This window comes from Mytilus californianus, unplaced genomic scaffold (genome assembly GCF_021869535.1).
Source record: "Mytilus californianus isolate M0D057914Y unplaced genomic scaffold, xbMytCali1.0.p SCAF_12, whole genome shotgun sequence".
NCBI lineage: Eukaryota > Metazoa > Mollusca > Bivalvia > Mytilida > Mytilidae > Mytilus > Mytilus californianus.
The window spans coordinates 25316748-25335701 of record NW_026262604.1 but is presented as its reverse complement, the minus strand read 5'-3'; the positions used below and the strand labels follow the sequence as shown (position 1 = coordinate 25335701).

The 18954-nt window shown below is 32.2% G+C and overlaps 1 protein-coding gene across 12 annotated transcripts in view; it reads left to right on the top strand.

Moving 5' to 3' along the window:
• The window catches only part of LOC127721611 (talin-1-like), a 141738-nt gene that overhangs the window by 94213 nt on the left and 28571 nt on the right, over positions 1-18954 (top strand). For 10 of the 12 annotated variants that reach the window (XM_052228384.1, XM_052228382.1, XM_052228376.1 and 7 more), the window contains 13 exons: positions 44-235; positions 305-373; positions 1121-1264; positions 5564-5866; positions 6236-6417; positions 6806-6938; positions 7266-7367; positions 8564-8881; positions 14921-15142; positions 15628-15774; positions 16248-16414; positions 16804-16987; positions 18766-18891. In XM_052228384.1, the coding sequence (XP_052084344.1) occupies positions 44-235; positions 305-373; positions 1121-1264; positions 5564-5866; positions 6236-6417; positions 6806-6938; positions 7266-7367; positions 8564-8881; positions 14921-15142; positions 15628-15774; positions 16248-16414; positions 16804-16987; positions 18766-18891 (2289 nt within the window). The remainder of the gene's footprint in view (positions 1-43; positions 236-304; positions 374-1120; positions 1265-5563; positions 5867-6235; positions 6418-6805; positions 6939-7265; positions 7368-8563; positions 8882-14920; positions 15143-15627; positions 15775-16247; positions 16415-16803; positions 16988-18765; positions 18892-18954) is intronic. The other 2 variants (XM_052228385.1, XM_052228386.1) reach the window with 1 other exon arrangement.

Here is an 18954-nt window from a genome sequence, read left to right as displayed (position 1 = left end):
AATATTTACCAACTTTTATGCATTCTATACATTTTTTTTACAGAACCTTGGCGAGTCCATGACCGGTATAACTAACCATGCTAAGAAAGGAGAGTTAGATGATTTCTGTGATTCAGTTCACAACTTTGCTGGGTCAGTTTGTGGCCTAACAGAGGCTTCATCACAGGTTAGATTTTATTATTCAGTTCACAACTTTGCTGGGTCAGTTTGTGGCCTAACAGAGGCTTCATCACAGGTTCGATTTTATTATTCAGTTCACAACTTTGCTTGGTCAGTTTGTGGCCTAATAGAGGCTTCATCACAGGTTAGATTTTATTATTCAGTTCACAACTTTGCTGGGTCAGTTTGTGGCCTAACAGAGGCTTCATCACAGGTTAGATTTTATTATTCTGTTCACAACTTTGCTGGGTCAGTTTGTGGCCTAACAGAGGCTTCATCACAGGTTAGATTTTATTATTCTGTTCATAACTTTGCTGGGTCAGTTTGTGGCCTAACAGAGGCTTCATCACAGGTTAGATTTTATTTAATAGAAAGAATAATATCATTGCTGTAAATGTAAAGTTGATAATTTCTTCGGAGATTTATTATTTTTAAAAAATAGAATATATGTAACAGGTATAACTATATATTTATTCATTAAATTGAAAATTTGACTGAACAAAATTGTTTGTGAAGCAAAAGGAATGCAATTTTAACAACAACAAAAAATTTTTTTGGTGGGGGAGAAGGTCTACCAAGTGAACCATTGTGGCAAGGTAGATGAAAACAGATAGGGAAAGGAGAATACAAAAAATGCATAAAAAAGATAACAGGATTCACCAAAAGTACTAGGAAGTACATTCAAGCACATCAATCACCAACAATCGACTCCTCCAAGAAAAAAAAAACTGAAACACAAACAAAGACAACAAGGAACGTAACACACTGTTAAGATATGAAATCATTGTTCATTTATCTACTGAAATACAATGTACGAAAGAATTTTAGAAGTCAAGGACGAAATTGGGACAACTATTTAGTATAATTCTTTCTGTATGTACTGATTGTGAAATAGTTTTGCCTTGTTTTCTTTTTACAAAGAAATATAGAATTGAATGTTTCAATGTATTTGTATTTATAGGCAGCTTATTTAGTTGGAATATCAGACAAGGCCTCAGAACCAGGACGGCCAGGATTAGTAGACCAGTCACAGTTTGCCAGGGCAAATCAGGCAATACAACTGGCCTGTCAGAACCTTGCCAATCCAGCAAGCTCTCAACAACAGGTAAACTATAGAATATATATAATTTATAAGTATTAGATAGTTCAATGAAAATGACTTAATTGTGCAAATCTGTGTATAGATGGATTTTATGACTCTGTATGCCTTTATATGTGGGGTCCATTGTTTTAATACTATATTGCTACCCATGTTTTGTCCTTCATAAAAACTGAAGATATTTTTAGCTCACCGTTCCAAAGGAACTGTGAGCTTTTGCCATCATTTGGCGTCCGTCGTCGTCCGTCTGGTGTAAACTATTTCATTCATCTTCTCCTCTGAAACTACTGAGACTGATATCTCAAAAACCAAAGCATTTAGAGCAAATCTGACATAGGGTTAAAGTTCTATCCGCGCTGAAATTTTCAGTTGAATCTGATAACCCATTGTTGGATTGCTGCCATTAAATTGGTAATTTTAAGGAAATTTTGCTGTTTTTGGTTATTATCTTGAATATTATTAATGATAAAGATAAACTGAACTGCAAAAATGTTCAGCAAGGTAAGATCTACGAATAAGTTCATATGATCAAAATTGTCAATTGACCCCTTATGGAGTTATTGCCCTTTAAGGACAATTTTACACAATTTGTTTGTCATGTTTTTTATCTTTAAAAAATCTTCTTCTCTGAAACTGCTGAACCAATTCCAACCAAACTTAAGCTGAATGATTCTAAGGGTATCTAGAATAAAGTTTGTGTTTTATTTTCTGTTTTGTAAAAAAAACCTGGCCGCCATGGCTAAAAAAAGAACGTAGGGGTAAAATGCAATTTTTGGCTTATATCTCAAAAACCAAAGCATTTAGAGCTAATCTGATGAGATGAAAAAATGTTTATTAGGCCAAGCTCTGTCTGCCCTGAAATTTTGAGATGAATCTAACAATCCATTGTTGGATTGCTGCCACTTAATTGGTAATTTTTCACAATTTGTTCATTTAGTTTGCTTACTTTAAAAAATCTTCTCCTTTGAAACCGTTGAATCAATTTCAGCCAAATTTGGGCTGAATGAGTTTCAGAGTATCTAGTATAAATTTTGTATTTTATTTTCTTGTAAGTCAAGAAACATAGCCACTAAGGGTAAATTGAAACATAGGAGTAAAATGCATTTCTTTGATTTTGAAGAAAATATAACAGATACAAAGAACATTTTGATGGAAGTTTTAAGCCATTCATTAATATATATTGAAAAGCAAATAATCATTGATGAAAGATTTAAGCAAAAAATTACAGGTGAGCGATTCAGGCTCTTGAGAGCCTCTTGTTTACTGAAACATATCATATGTGTCAGATATTTTTGTTACCATTTTCTGATCTATTTTGTTGTAAATGTCCTATAAATTATATTCAGCCATTGGGACAAAGTTTTTTTTCGTTTTGATGTATGAAGAATGAAATTATCTGTAATTATACAAATATAAGCTATATAGATTTATCATTATTTAGAAATTTTATGATGCTTATTTTTTTTTTAGAATTATTTTTTTAAATTCACTTTCAATAATTCATTTTAACAACCCAATTAATCCAGGTCTAATATGCTCCTTCATTATTCTTTTATAAGTATTACTCTTCATGGACATCTAGGTCAATGGTACGTTTCTGCATACAATATATGTATGTCTTTTAGACAATCAACTTTCTTCCATTTTAGTTTATTTTTTATCTGTTCTGCAATGTGATATTTTATTAAGAGAGTCAAAGGTCAGAAATATGCTGGAAGAATTCAAAAGATTGAATATTATCGCAACATTTTTTGTTTGTTTGTTTTTTCTTTTCTTTTTTATTGGCAAGAGTTCCTTTTGAAGCTCTCTTCATGTCTGCTATGCTTATTCTGTCAACAGAGATGGGTTGAAAAGAAAGTCTTTCCAAGATGGTTACCTGCGGCATTTTCAATAACTGTTTTCTTATAACTAAAAACTTCAAAATTAAGAAAAAGGGGACAAAGTAATTATGGATGGAACTCATCCAGGATTTTCAATGAACTTTGACTCTCACAAACATTTCCTACCTCACTATTGTCTTGTCTGCTAGTACACACGTGTAATTGTGTATTTTATTGACTCCTCTAAACATTACATATGAGTCTTCTTTAAAATCATGTATGCCATATATTCATATTTGCCTTTAATTTAATCCGAGTAATTCAGTCCCTCCCCCTAATTGATCTTTCGAACTTGCAAGCACCTGAATTCCTTACACACTAAAAAATCTTCAGGATCCCTGGATTTTGATTGGTGCCTTGTAGGAGAGGTGACCAATCAGTAGTCAGCTCAATTTTATTGAAATAGGGAAATCCTGAGCTAATTCTAAATGATTGATTGATGATTTTTCATTGGCCGTTAATGTAGCCAATAAAGAGCACTGGAATATAAGGACTGAATTATTCGGGTTAAATTTAATTATGTAAATCATATAAATCATCATTGATATTCATGTATCAAGGTATCTTCGGGAGGGGGGTATAAATAAATGAATACCCATACATGGAATAAGTACATAAGTAAACAAGAGCAAATGATTGTAAAATACTTATAGATGTACTATAGATATGTTAAACTCTCGGTCAAATGGAAAAGGGGGAGAGTTTGTGATTAGGTTAGTTTAAGGAGAACCATTAGTAGTAGGTCAATTATGTTTGGTATGCAGATGCATAAGAGGTTATTTGGCTCCACCCCCTCAGTCATGGTCTATTGACTTTGAATGTTTTGCATAGTTTACATGTTAAAAGTTTGTGATAAGTTCAGTTAAAGATGCACCAATTAAAGTTAAGTTGTTAATGTATATTTGGTATGCAGTTGTATAAGCATTTGCAAGTCTCATTTCCATGGCCCTGTCCCCTTATCATGGCTATTTTACTTTGAAACTTTTGAATAGTTTACGTTTAGGTTAGTTTGAAGGGAACCTACCACTAATGATAAGTTAATGGTATTTGGAAGTTTTATAAGCATTGGCATTTATCATTTCCCTGGAGGTTTTTGACCTTGCACCTTCATTCATGGTTTATTGACTTCGAATGTTTTTCATAGTTTTCATGCGTAAATATTGCCATTTTAATTTCAACATTTGTATTATGCTATCAAAATTACAAAAATGCAAAAAAATATCTCTGTGTTAACAGTTTCTATTTAAGAAAAGAATTGTTTTACATTTTTTACTGTAGTCATTTGTATACAAAAAAATAGTTCCCCTGTTTTATGCACAATAACCAGAAAACTCTTGTAAATCTGCAGTTAATTTTGACAGTTTTCTCCCTTAAATATTTAGTCTAAATCTTTACCTAATTCCCTTTTAAATAGGGATTTAATCGCTTAAATGTTGTAAGTAATTTTGTCATTTTCTTTTTATGAGATACTTTCTTCAATATATATTTTAAAACAAATATTGTAAATAATTTTAACTATGAAAAAGCTGTTTATGGAGTGTTTGGAATCAAGTTTGTGTCTTTTTGAATAATGTGTATGCCTTTTGAAAGAATGTTAAACACAAGTATATTTCACATGCAAGTGACTTGGTCAGCACATCATATGCCTGTGAATGTGTCATCAAAATATCTAGAAAAATAGTTCTATAAGAAATAGTTAACTATTCAGACATTATACGACACAGATGAGATGTATATTAATCAATTCGTGAATATATGAAACTTTTTGTAAAGAAATATAGGATTGTATTATAGTTGCTTTATACTGAAATATGTCTAACAACATTAATATATATTTCACAGTGTAAATAATGTAATAAAAATAATTTAAAACCATTTTTTCCTTAAAATATTTCATAATTAATTGCTTTGTCTTCTAAATTATTGGGATTTTTTTCATTGACATTAAATCATCTCTATCATTGGTAGTTTTAGTATTTAGGGGTTTTGCATTTACCATGAAATAGTTTTTCTGCAACCAGTTGTATCTGTGATCAATAGATGGCCCAATTCTAGCTTTTATGGATATGACAATGCTATTGAAAATGTAAATTGTTGATATTTTACAGCAAGTTGTTTCAATCAGCAGGAGAAATAACCTTAGATTTGGTCCTTAGGCAATATATATGTATTTGGGCTATATTTATATATATTTTGACAGATTTAACCTTCTAAAATGTTCACTTATTATTATATTTATCTTGTGAATTTTGTGACATACCAATGCAATATGCTATTTATATATTTTATTTAATTGCAATGTGCTCTTGCGGTTTATGTTATTGGAAAGACACCATAATTTCTATGGAATCATGTGACTGACTTTAGGTTAGCCAATCAAATATCAGATTGATAATATTCAAATATTATGAATGACCTATTTCAGGTTCTGTCTGCTGCTACTGTTGTTGCCAAACATACTTCATCATTGTGTAATGCCTGTCGTCTGGCATCTTCAAAAACAACCAATCCCGTTGCAAAGAGACATTTTGTGCAGAGTGCTAAAGATGTAGCCAATAGCACAGCAGCTCTTGTTAAAGCTATTAAAGCATTGGACAGTGATTTCAATGAACAAAATAGACAGAAATGTGCCGAGGCTGCTAAGCCGTTGATCAATGCTGTGGATGAGTTATCTACCTTTGCTTCCTCGCCAGAGTTTGCCAGTATGCCTGCAAAAATAAGTGCAGAGGTAAAAATTGATAAAATAGTTGAATCAAATTAAAAATAATGTTACCAAATGATGTTTGCTTTCATGAAGTTATTTTTTGTTCTGGAAATAACTTTGTTAATAAAATTGAAATATGGTGGTTGAGATGTAAAGATGGAGCAATAAAAGTCACTGGTGTTTGAGAGGATGTCGCTGTTGTTGTTATAAATTGTGTCTAATCCCGTTTGCTACTCTTGCAAATAAAATGTGTTAACTAAATTCAACACCAGGTGTAAAAAATCATGTAAATCAAAATTCACTTTTTTTCAGTAAAAATTGTAATTTATAAGGAATCCATCATAAATTCATACCATTTAAAAGTGTTATTATATTTGATGTTATTTTTTCCAGGCAAGAATTGCCCAGGAGCCAATCATCCAGGCTGGCAAGGCAATGATAGGAGGAGCTTCCAACATGGTCCAAGCAGCCAAACAATTGGCTGTCAATCCTAAAGATCCGCCCACTTACCAGATGTATTCAAGCTACTCAAAGAGTGTGTCTGATGCCATTAAGAAATTAGTAGCATCAATCAAGTATGTAGTCAGTTCTGATTGGTTGTCAGTTTGTAAGATCTGCCCACATTAGTTATACATTTTGGCTATTTTGATTTATAGGATAGGGAAATAACTTTGTAAATATACAGTTGTGGAATTCTCTTTTTTTAGAGTATTTATCCCAGAAAATAGTTCATATAAAAATAAGTAGATGTAATAAGATTGCCAATGAGACAACTATCAATCCAAGTTCAAATGAAGTGGATGTAAGCAATTATAGGCAACTGTACGGCCTTCAACAATAAGAAAAACCATATTTGCTTTATATATGTGGTAATTTATATGATCATTGTTTTTAGTAAAGAATAATAAAAAAAGGACGTATTCCAAATCTGCAGTATAATTACAATATAAATTTCAATTTTAGGGACTGTGCTCCTGGTCAGAAAGAGTGTGATGATTCATTGGACACCATTAATCAATGTGTCCGTAGTCTTGACCAGGCTTCCTTGTCTGCAATCAGTCAAAGCCTTACACCTAGAACTGAGAAAACATTAAGGGTAAGTTCATAAGCACCAGTGCTTCCAAGGTCGACCAGAATAGAAATGTGTTCATTTATTATCTTTTAAGTTCCAGTTTCTTTCAAATTTAGCATTAAAATGATAATATACACGCATTCATTAAAATATTGAGTTGAACTTTTTTTCTTTCTTTTCGGTTTGTCAAATTAAAGTTGTGTGATATGTGCCTTGAAGAAAATTCAAGTTTATTTTGTTTATACAAAAGTACTCAAAAGTCAAATAATTTATTATGTTAAAATATTTAATTTGATTTTTTTAACTTATTATTCGGTTGACCTTTTCAAGTATTTCAAACTTTTTGAACAGGGCTTCCAAGAACAGATAATAGGAAGTGCTAGGGAAATTCTGGATATGGTTGACAAAGTGAAAGTAGCTGCTAAATCTGAACCAGAAAATCTAGGTTATAGGGTAAGTTACTGTAGACGAAGTGAAAGTAGCTGCTTATTCTGAACCAGAAAATCTAGGTTATAGGGTCAGTTACTATAGACAAAGTGAAAGTAGCTGCTTATTCTGAACCAGAAAATCTATGTTATAGGGTAAGTTACTGTAGACAAAGGGAAAGTAGCTGCTTACTTTGAACCAGAAAATCTAGGTTATAGGGTCAGTAAAAGGAAATCAGATGGCGATTGATAAAGATCATGCAAAACAAGAGAAATCACTTAACCTCAATTATAGTCTAAAAGCTTGCCATAGAAATTAATGATGTCTCTTCTAAGGTCATATTAGAAAATTCCTGGATTCTCAAATGTTTAACCTGAAATTATCAAATCCTGTATGCTTGTGAAACAAAGAAAAACTTGTCTTGATAAACACCAATACAATCTGATCAAATCTATTATCAGATTTTCATCATATTTATACTGTAAAATATCAGCTGCTTGACATAATATGGAGCCATTTTTATGCCCCTTCGCTAGGCGATGGGGGCATTTAAAAGTGTAACTCTTGACTGTCTTTTTGTCCGTTCCATCTTTGTTTCTGCACTCTAACCTAGGTTTTTTCATCCAAATATTATGAAACTCATACACAATGCTGAGAACCAAAACTCGCAGACTGAGTTTTGAATATGGGCAGTGAGTCACTTACCATTCTAGAGTTATGCCATGCCACTTTATAACTTGAAGAAGTGCTAATTTTTTGGTTTCCACACTCTCAGTTTAGTTTGCTTACGTATTATAAGTGAGTTTGAGCGGGGGCATTTGTGTCCTCTGACACATTTTCTTTTATTTAAACGGTTCGAAGTGCTCACTTGACAAATGTCTTTATATTGTGACGTAAAGCTGGTTTTTTGCAGTACCAATATGAAAAAAACCTGATAACAAAACTTCTTATATTAAAGAGGGCCAGATATTTAACATTTTCCAGTTATAAACCATTAGGGCTGTGTCAAAAACATATGTGGGACTAAGGGAAGGGAAATTGGAATCTCTTCTTTGGATTGGTGTCAAATATAATGAAAATGGAAGTGAAAATCTAAATTTTTTGCTATAGATGGTTACCCCAATTTGAAAGAGCATTCCTTAGGTACCATGTATGCTTAAATGGGACAGTCCTCGGTCAGTTCTCTGTAAAATTATGTACAATGACAACTAAATCTATTACAGGTTACTATGATGGCCAGTTATTTTGAACCAGTAGCCGATGGAGCAGTGGGTGCTGCATCCCAGTCTACAACATCAAAACAACAGACACACACACTGGATCTTACCAAAACCGTCATGGAATCGGCGCTACAGTTCTTATTCGCCTGTAAAGAAGGGGGAGGTAATCCAAAAGCCACTCATACTCATGAAAATATTGAAACAGCTGCTGAGAACACGAGGGATGTGTTACAAGATCTGTTACAAGCCATGGAGGAAGCTGCTTCACAGGCAGGCATGGTCACCAGTATGATAGAGAAAATTACAAAATCTATAACTAAGGTGAGAGTTACCTCCCTTTGAAATAACCAAATCTATTAATAAGGTGAGAGTTGTTGCCCCTTACTTTGCTGATCTTATGATGTTCACATCTACTTTTGTACATGTACTAGTTAAGTACTATTACTAAACTCTCTTGAAAATGTACCAAATAATATAAGTAATTCCAAACTATTGTACTATTTTATCACCATTTTTTTTCAATACTAGAGTAACTGCTCTTTGAAATTACCAAATCTATTACTAAGGTGAGAGTTGATGCCCCTTAATTTGCTAGTCTTATGATGGTTACATCTACTTTCTTTTGAACATTACACTACAAACCAGTTAAAGTCTGAAATGGCCTATATCTGTACTCTACTGTACTGATTTTTACTCGACCAGTCTGAATTGGTCTGAATTTTACTCGACATTACTCGACCCCAGTCTTAACCATACTCGACCGTACTGATTTGTACTTGACCCTTATCTTTGCCATTGAAAATAGTCTGAACTATTACTTGACCAGTCTGAAACAGTATTAACCCATTCTCGACCTGCACTCGACCTATTTTTTCAGTCTAAACCATAATCGACCAAAGGTCTGAACAATACTCGACCAGTCTGAACCATACTTGACCAAATAACCTCTACTTTTTTTTAATTTTAGTTGTTAAAATTAATTTCTTTTTTTCTGACATGATAACAGCCACAATAAAATAAAGATATATATAAAAACATATTTTTACATCCTTACATGATTCTCAGATTTATCAAATAGAGATAGTTAAATCAAATTATCTTATATAATAATTTAATTATATTAATTTTAAGTTTTAGAGTTTTGTTAAAAAAAAAAGATTCTTTTACCTAAAAACCACACTTTTACTGAGGGTAATAAAACCTTATTAAGGTGCTTCTTGGTTGGCATGTGTTTTTTTTTTTAAACTTAATTTTTGTCGAGCCTGCGACTTTTGTCGCAGAAAGCTCGACATAGGGATAGTGATCCGGCGGCGGCGGCGTTAGCTAACTTCTTAAAAGCTTTATATTTTAGAAGGTGGAAGGTCTGGATGCTTCATACTTTGTATATGGATGCCTCATGTTACGAAGTTTCCGTCAGTCACATGTCCAATGTCCTTGACCTCATTTTCATGGTTCAGTGACTACTTGAAAAAAAAGTTAAGATTTTTTGTAATGTTAGATTCTCTCTTATTATAAGTAATAGGATAACTATATTTGGTATGTGCGTACCTTGCAAGGTCCTCATGCCCGTCAGACAGTTTTCACTTGACCTCGACCTCATTTCATGGATCAGTGAACAAGGTTAAGTTTTGGTGGTCAAGTCCATATCTCAGATACTATAAGCAATAGGTCTAGTATATTCGGTGTATGGAAGGACTGTAAGGTGTACATGTCCAACTGGCAGGTGTCATCTGACCTTGACCTCATTTTCATGGTTCAGTGGTTATAGTTAAGTTTTTGTGTTTTGGTCTGTTTTTCTTATACTGTATGCCATAGGTCTACTATATTTGGTGTATGGAAATATTTTATGATCTATTTGGCAGTCACACAGGTTTTATTTGACCTTGACCTCATTTTCAAGGTTCATTGCTCAGTGTTAAGTTTTTGTGTTTTGGTCTGTTTTTCTTAAACTATAAGCAATAGGTCAACTATATTTGTTGTATGGAAGAATTGTTAGCTGTACATGCCTGCCTAGCATGGTTCATCTGACCTTGACCTCATTTTCATGGTTCATTGGTCAATGTTTAGTTTTCTTGGTTAATGTTAAGTTTATGTGACAGTTGTAATAAAGCTTTATATTTAGGACTATCAACATAATATCAATGATTAGTAAAGAAGGCGAGACATTTCAGCGTGTGCACTCTTGTCCTAAATTCCTAAAGAAAAACTATATAGGTTTTATGGTTACATACAATAGTTATATAATTATCTTTTTAATGAGTTAACAACAGCCAAAAAATCACTGAAACTGTTTAACCTTATATTAGAAATATATCTATTCTTATCATAATTTGGGATATATATCAAAAAGGGATAAAAAAGTTAAAGAAATGAATAAAAAAAAATTTCTGAATAGTGGTAAAGTATAAAGTAATACCTCCTGCTTGGGGCAAACTCATTAAAAAGATCACACCTGGTCAGAGAGAATTAATTTCTAATTAACATTCAGTAAAAATTGCAACATCCTGTAAAACTTATATCGCAAGGCCTTTTGAATTCACTAGATAAGTAATACACGAGTTTAAGAAAAATAGGGCTTTCTTTTTACCTGTAAAACACATGTACTGAGGTAATTAAACCTTATTAAAGCTCTTCTTGTATGCCATGTCTTTAATTTTGACAAAAGTTATTTAAATTTAATTAAAATAAATTTTTTCTGCAACTTTGGAACACATTTCCTTTTTTAAATGGTTATCAAGGATCGGTCTCTAAAAACACCGCAAGGATTGCTATGGAAGTTCTATTATCATGATTATATTAAATTCTTGGTTTTACAAAACAAAGGTGTGATCTTTTAAATTTATTAAGTTGCTTTATATACTATTCTAAATATATTTGAATAAAAAAAATGTTCACTGCATTATTAACTAAACTCAACTGACACCATAAATCTATACAAGGCTTAAGTAAATGGTGAAAATTGTCCAATACCATAAAATATATCTGAAACATTCAAAAAGTTTTGAATAACATTGTAAATATTAGTCACAATTCAGTTTGAGATTATTGGATCAGCTTGTTTTATTTTTATTTTAAAGGTGATATACATATATGTAAGTGTTGATGAATTTGGTGTTGAATTTATATTATGTTTATTATAAAATTTTGGTTTCAATGCCATATTGAATACATTTTAAATTTCAAATTGTTGTTCAAATTTCTAGCCAGGGGAAATAGCTGTTAAAAACAGTTCCTAAATTGATGAAATGCAATAGATAGATACAAAAAATATGTCTAGGTTGGTTAAGACTTGGTCAAGTATGGTTCAGACTAGGTCAAGTATGGTTCAGGCTAGGTCTAGTATGGTTCAGACTAGGTCGAGTATGGTTCAGACTAGGTCGAGCATTGTTCAGACTAGGTCGAGCATGGCTCAGACGCAATTAAAATGGTTAAGTACTGGTCGAGTGTGCCACAGTCCAGTACAAGTTCAGACTGTTAAGTATGGTTCAGACTACAGTCGAGTATAATCAAGTAAATTTCAGACCAATTCAGACTGGTCGAGTAAAAATCAGTACAGTCGAGTACAAATATAGACCATTTCAGACTTTCAATGGTTTGTAGTGTTAACTAATTAATACTGTAACTTTACAGTATTGAAAATATACTTAAATAATGTAGGGCTGATGTACCGTTCCTACTCGCTTATTAGTCGGAAAATTGGGAGTAAAATTCATAATCCAGAGAGGGGGACCGACTAATAGACGAGATCTAGCGACCAGAGGAAAAATCCAAGCTTGAGAAAAGTGGTCAGGAGTGAATTTCCTGGTCAAAACTACGTTTTTGATTGCCAAACCTACACAAATCAATAAATAAAAAGTTTTTGTTGAAAATAAATTACTACAATACTGTCTTTGTGTTTTATTTGTTCTTTGGTAAACATTTTCTGCAAATTCGTGTTGAAATCCTACTGTTTCCGGTTTGTGTATTGATTTTCATGGTCACATGGTTTTCCTATAAACCCAAAAGAAGAGCCAAGAACCAAAAATGAAAAGGAGATAACAATGTACCAAATATGTGAAAGAATGTTTTCAGCGGAGTTATTGTGTCATTATTGTGATATCATGATATCAATTCAATGCTTATAAATCAAATAATTATCAAAAAATAATTTTAAGATTCATTCCCAAAATCAAAATATTATTTATTAAAGTGTCTCAGGTGAGACAAAGAGTTGTATTTACTTAGGGTGTGAAAACTATCAGTGATAGGTAAACAGATGACACTAATGAGTTGGAGTTAGTTATTTTAATATATTGATTAGCTTCACTTAATTTTTTTAATCTTTTAATCATCACAATATAATAAGAATTATGAAGTGTACATGCTCATTTAACACCGAGTTATGTATGCTGTGAAAAATATTTTCATCAAGTATTGATTGACTTTAAATTTTTCAGGTTCATATTGGTTTATATTCGCTTTTCTCAAACAATAGGTTGTTAGTCATACCCTACAAAATCATTGATGCATTACGTAAACAACACATGGCTACTCAAACATTTGAACAGTGAACAAAACAAGAGAAATGAATACATCTTTATTATTAACAGCAATATAAATTATCATGATGAGCATCAACTTAATTCAAACCAAACAAACATTAATGCAGAAATGAATATTGTTCCTGGATTTGCATTGGTTTTACTAGCGTTCAGTTACTGTCAGCTGGAAAAAAAAATGCCCAAATTTTGTCCGACTTATACGAGGGTCAAGACTAAATCCTTAGAATTTGGAGCTGAAAAGGGCACCCGACTTATAGTAGGATCGACTATTAGGCGAGTTTCTACGGTAGTACTTCCGACCTGTTGTACTAACTTGGTACATACCATAATTTTTCAATACTAGATTTGTACTACACATTTGAAGTACCAGATTTGTACATTTTGTTTTTCACAATTATACTGTGAAATTATGGTATGTTTTCAGTATGAACTACAGTACTGCAGAAGTATCTGTAAAGTTGTTTTAAGGAAATTTTATTTCGTATGTATTGGCATATTATTTGTCTTAGAAGTAACATGCAGTCAAAATGGATTTTTCTTTTTTAATGCAAAATTGTAACAAACTGAAATGAATTTACCTAATTTCAAATGAAATTTTTAAATGTAAACTGATTTTTTCTTAAGGAAATATTGCTCTAAATATAAAAAAAAAAAGAGTCAAGGCAAATAAATTGGTGATTTATTAAAATATTTCAATTTGTTAAATAAAAAAGAGGAAAGTGCTCTTGTATATAAGTTATATAAAATTTTGGATCAGAATTGATTCAGTTAAAACCTAGTTGTAGTGCTATTCAATAAACAAATTGACGACTTATCATTTCTCCATGCATTTAGATAACAGTGAGGGTGAGTTGTTTTGAAAGGACATACCTATAACCAGAAAATACACAAAGTTTTTAAATTCATTATCCTTCAGCCTAAGTTGATTTGCACTCTAACCTGATCTTATCAGTCCGGGCTATTCCATTCAAATGAATGTGTGAGGGTAGGAAGAGACTTCAAAAATCCTCTTTCAACCAGCATACTTTCTATAAGAAATTTTGCATACATTGGAGAACATACAACGGTAATTGACCTATGACGAAAGAAAAAAAAAAAAATCCCATCCTACCCTCCCACATACATTTTAATGGAATAGCCCTCACAATATCTTTCAGATTTATTAGCTACATTATTGTACATTTATGTAAGTTCCTTGCGAATCATTGATATGTCCTGGATCTTGGACCTTGGACCTTCAATATATTAAACCTGGCTTATACTTGTAAAAGTTATAAATAAGCTCACTTTTATTGTGTCATTGATAATCCTGCAGTATTCAAAGTGTAATAAAAGAATGCTTTCTGGTACATTTGGCTTATTTTGGAGGAAAAATCACATCCTTCTATTTTAAATTTGATACACATACTTTTTTTTCTATTTTCTTAATCCTATACCTTTGATTTTAAATAAATTGAATATATCATATGAATTTTTTGAGAGAGGAGAAATATCGTATTGCACACGACTCGGCTGTGGATTCTGTTTCTATATTGATTTTTAGATGAAATGTAGACAAATTTTGGTGATCTTATTCAGTAAAATGCAAAAAGATGTGTTCTTTCTGTGTGACCTCATCAGTCATTGTTGCTTTTTTAATGACGTCACAATATGAAATTCAAAGGAAGGCAAGAACATTTGACATCACAATTAAGTAAGAACCTATGAAGAACTGCGATCAAAAGAGCCACAAAATGTTTATTAAAAATTAACCAAATATTTATTTTGGAAAAGTATAGATCGGCTAAAATTTAGAGAAATGTTTTTATTGATATTTCAGACTGACCAGAAGATCCAGATCAGTGAAACAGAATCATATGTAGATTTCCAAACCAACATGGTCAGCGTGGCCAAGAAGATAGCCATGACAGCACAAGACATGGTTGGTAAATCCACCAGTAATCCAGCAGAACTTGGATCATTAGCCAATCAACTTACAAGAGATTACGACCTTCTGGCTGCCAACTCTGCAGGAGCTGCTGCCGCCTCAGCTAGTTCTGATGTAAGTGTTAAATAAATTATTTCAAAGGTTGTTAGCGAGATATTTTCATTGTTTGTTAGAAAATACATTTTATTACCAAGTTTATTTTGTATAGATGTTAAGGAGATGTTTTAAAATGTCTTTTCAGAAAGCCCCCACCATCATGTGGGTGACACATTGAAAATTTTGATAGCAATATTTCTATGCAGCATCTCTTTAAATCGGAACAACTAATCTCGCATTCAAGATTGTTGTTTAACAATGGCAATAATGAAAGGATGCAAAATAATTTAATTTACAGTATTAAAATGTTTATATTTTGATATTTCTTCAGCTTGTAACGTTTGAGAATAAAGTGAGACTGGAAACGGGGAATGTGTCAAAGAGACAAAAACCCAACAAAAAACAGAACACTACAATCAATTTGTATATAAGTATTAGTTGTTATTGATAAAATTTAATCATGGTCCATGGCACTTCTAACATGTTTATCCTTTCGTATCTAGGTGTCTAATAGAATAAGGACTACCGTGATGGATCTGGGAAAGAGTTGTATAGAACTAGTACAAGATTCTGGTAACCTACAGAGCAACCCAGGTGACACATATGCTCAAAGAGACCTGGCTGATCATGCTAGGAGTGTTAATGAAAAGGTAATAAACCTGTTTCATTTCCATGTTAATCATATGAAATTCATGAACAACTCTAATCATCACAAATTTTGTTTCAAATCCATTTTGATCTATAAAAATTGTTGTTGTATATTGTCATAGAAAACTATCATATCAATGTTATATAATTGTTGGCATTGGCTGTTGTGTATATGGTAAAATCACATAAATTTCATAAGGATAAAAACACTAGTAGATTTTTCTGAAATTTAGACAAAGTTATATATATTGGGTCAGAATTTTGATTAAAGTAATGAAATAGTCTTTCTTTTTTGTTGTTCAATATCTAAAGACTAAGCTTTTCTTAACATGACTTCAGGCTATCGTAAATTTGTTTTATCATGCAAACTGACTGACACATTTTTTTAAGTGTAACACTGGACTTTAAGCAGCCATCTAATATTGAAACGATTTTCATTGGTTTATAATGATATAAAAATACTTTGTTTTTACAGGTATCATTTGTATTGGCCTCATTACAAGCAGGATCTAGAGGTACCCAGGCCTGTATTAATGCCGCTAGTACTGTCAGTGGCATCATCGCTGACCTTGACACCACCATTATGTTTGCCACCGCTGGAACACTGAACAGAGAAGGGGAGGAAAGCTTTACTGATCATAGGTAAATGTGGTTACATCTATTTATAGAGGGCTTACAAGGGAGAATAAAGATGTCTTCATTTTACAATATTTATTTTACAGCACTGTGTGTAAGTAGCAAAGGTAGTGATTGCTAAATGCAGGTTTGACTGTATTTTTATTCAGAGCTAGTTTGCCAATGTTCTTTTTTTGCAATTTACCAAAATTGATTGATATATGATCTAAAGTCATTGGAAAAATTGATCATAACTTTTTAGTTGAAGTTTTATGAAAGCATGTCCATAAAATATATAGGACCTCATATGGTTTTATGTTAAAATAAATAAAATGCCATCTGACACTCTCAAAATTGATTTCCTGGCAGCTCTTTAAAAAAGTGAAATGTATTTCTGATATTTTAATTTTTTTTAGGGAGAATATATTGAAGACAGCTAAGGCTTTAGTTGAAGATACCAAAACATTGGTGGCAGGTGCTGCCTCCAACCAAGAACAGCTGGCAGGGGCTGCCCAACAAGCTGTCAAAACCATCACTCGATTGGCTGATGTGGTCAAATTTGGAGCATCCTCACTGGGAGCTGACCAACCAGAGGCTCAGGTAATAACAAATTATCGTTTGATGACTGATTTTTACAAATTTTCATTATATGTCAAATGCTTAATTAATGTTATCAGGTTTAATGAAATTTCCCTCTTGAATCTGACTTATTGCTTTTTATACGCCCGTTTACGGGTCGTATTATGGTATACCGATGTCCGTCTGTCCGTCCGTCCGTCATCAACATGTTGGACATTAATTCAAAAACGCTTTAACCAATATGCATGAAACTTTAGTGAATTGTTTATATCTATTGACGTGAGCTCCCTTTCATTTTTTATAAATTTCAGATTTACCATTTCTGAGTTTTGGGGTTTTATTCATTAAAAAAGGGGGGATTTTCCAGTTTTCGGACAATAACTCAAAAACAATTTCACCAATTTGCATGAAACGTTTGTGAATTGTTCATATCTATCGACGTGAGCTCCCTTTTGTTTTTTATAAATTTCGGATTTACCGTTTCCGAGTTTTGGGGTTTTATTCATTAAAAAAGGGGGGATTTTCCAGTTTTCGGACAATAACTCAAACAAAATTTCACCAATTTGCATGAAACTTTTGTGAATTGTTCATATCTATTGACGTGAGCTCCCTTTTGTTTTTTATAAATTTCTGTTTTACCGTTTCCGAGTTTTGGGGTTTTATTCATTAAAAAAGGGGTGATTTTCCAGTTTACAGACAATAACTCAAAAACGATTTCACCAATTTGCAGGAAACTTTGGTGAATTGTTTTTTTCCATTGACATGAGCTCTCTTTTGATTTTTATAAATTTCAGACTATAAGTTTCCGATTTATGGGGTTTTATTCATTACAAAAAGGGGGATTTTCCAGTTTTCGGACAATACATGTAACTCAAAAATGCTTTCAGCATTTTTTATGAAACTTTGGTAAATTGTTTATATCTCTTTTTGTAAGCTCCTTTTTGATTTTTATAAATTTTCGAGTTTATGTTTCCAAGTTATAAGATTTTATTTGTTTATAGTATGACAACAGATTTACTAAGTATTGCGCAACAGCACAGTGTATTGCACAACAGCAAGAATCTTTCATATACTGTAAATTCTGAAATTATTGCGATGTTTTTATCATTGCGAAAAATGCGACAGGGTTTTAATCGCAATAATTTAAACTCGCATTTTGAAATATCTTCTATGAATTAAACAGGATTGTTCTCAATATCGCAAAAATTAGAATCGCATTTTAGTCTAAAATGACAAAATCGCAATAATAAATGCACGCAATAATTTCTGAATTTACAGTAACCAATTTTAAGTTCTTTGACTAAATTTATTCAGAAACCTATAATATATCAAATATTTAATTTCAATCCATATTCAGACCTGTATCAAGCTTGAATATTGTGTCCATTTTTGTCCCAACTGTTCAGGGTTGGACCTCTGCGGGCGTATCCAGCTGCGCTCAGCGAAGCAGTTTATTAATAAATTTACATGGTTATATATGATTTTTTGTGTGTTTTGAAGTACAAACATACACACTGTCAATATTGACAGCTCTTACAGATTATCACAGATAAATGTCTTATGCAGCAATCTAAAAGTGATTGTTGTATGACGTCAGTAGGTCTAAATTAGAATCTAGAATGACAATAAGCTCTATTCAGAAACTAAGGAAGGTCTTTGCTATAATTTAAGTATGTAAATGTCTGACCTATCAAGGAATTTCTATCAATTGGTGTCAGAATTTGAGGTAGCGTTTTGGAAATATTAGCAAAACACTTGCATATCAAAATGTTTTAATGTCTACTTTTGGATCATTTCAGGTGTTATTAATAAATGCAGTGAAGGATGTTGCATCAGCCTTGGCTGATCTTATCAGTGCTACCAAAAATGCCTCTGGTAAAAGTGTACAAGACCCTGCTATGTTACATCTCAAAGAATCTGCTAAGGTAAATAACTTCCTTGTTTGGTTCGGGTTCAGAATGAATTTATATGTATTTGCAATTTTCAGA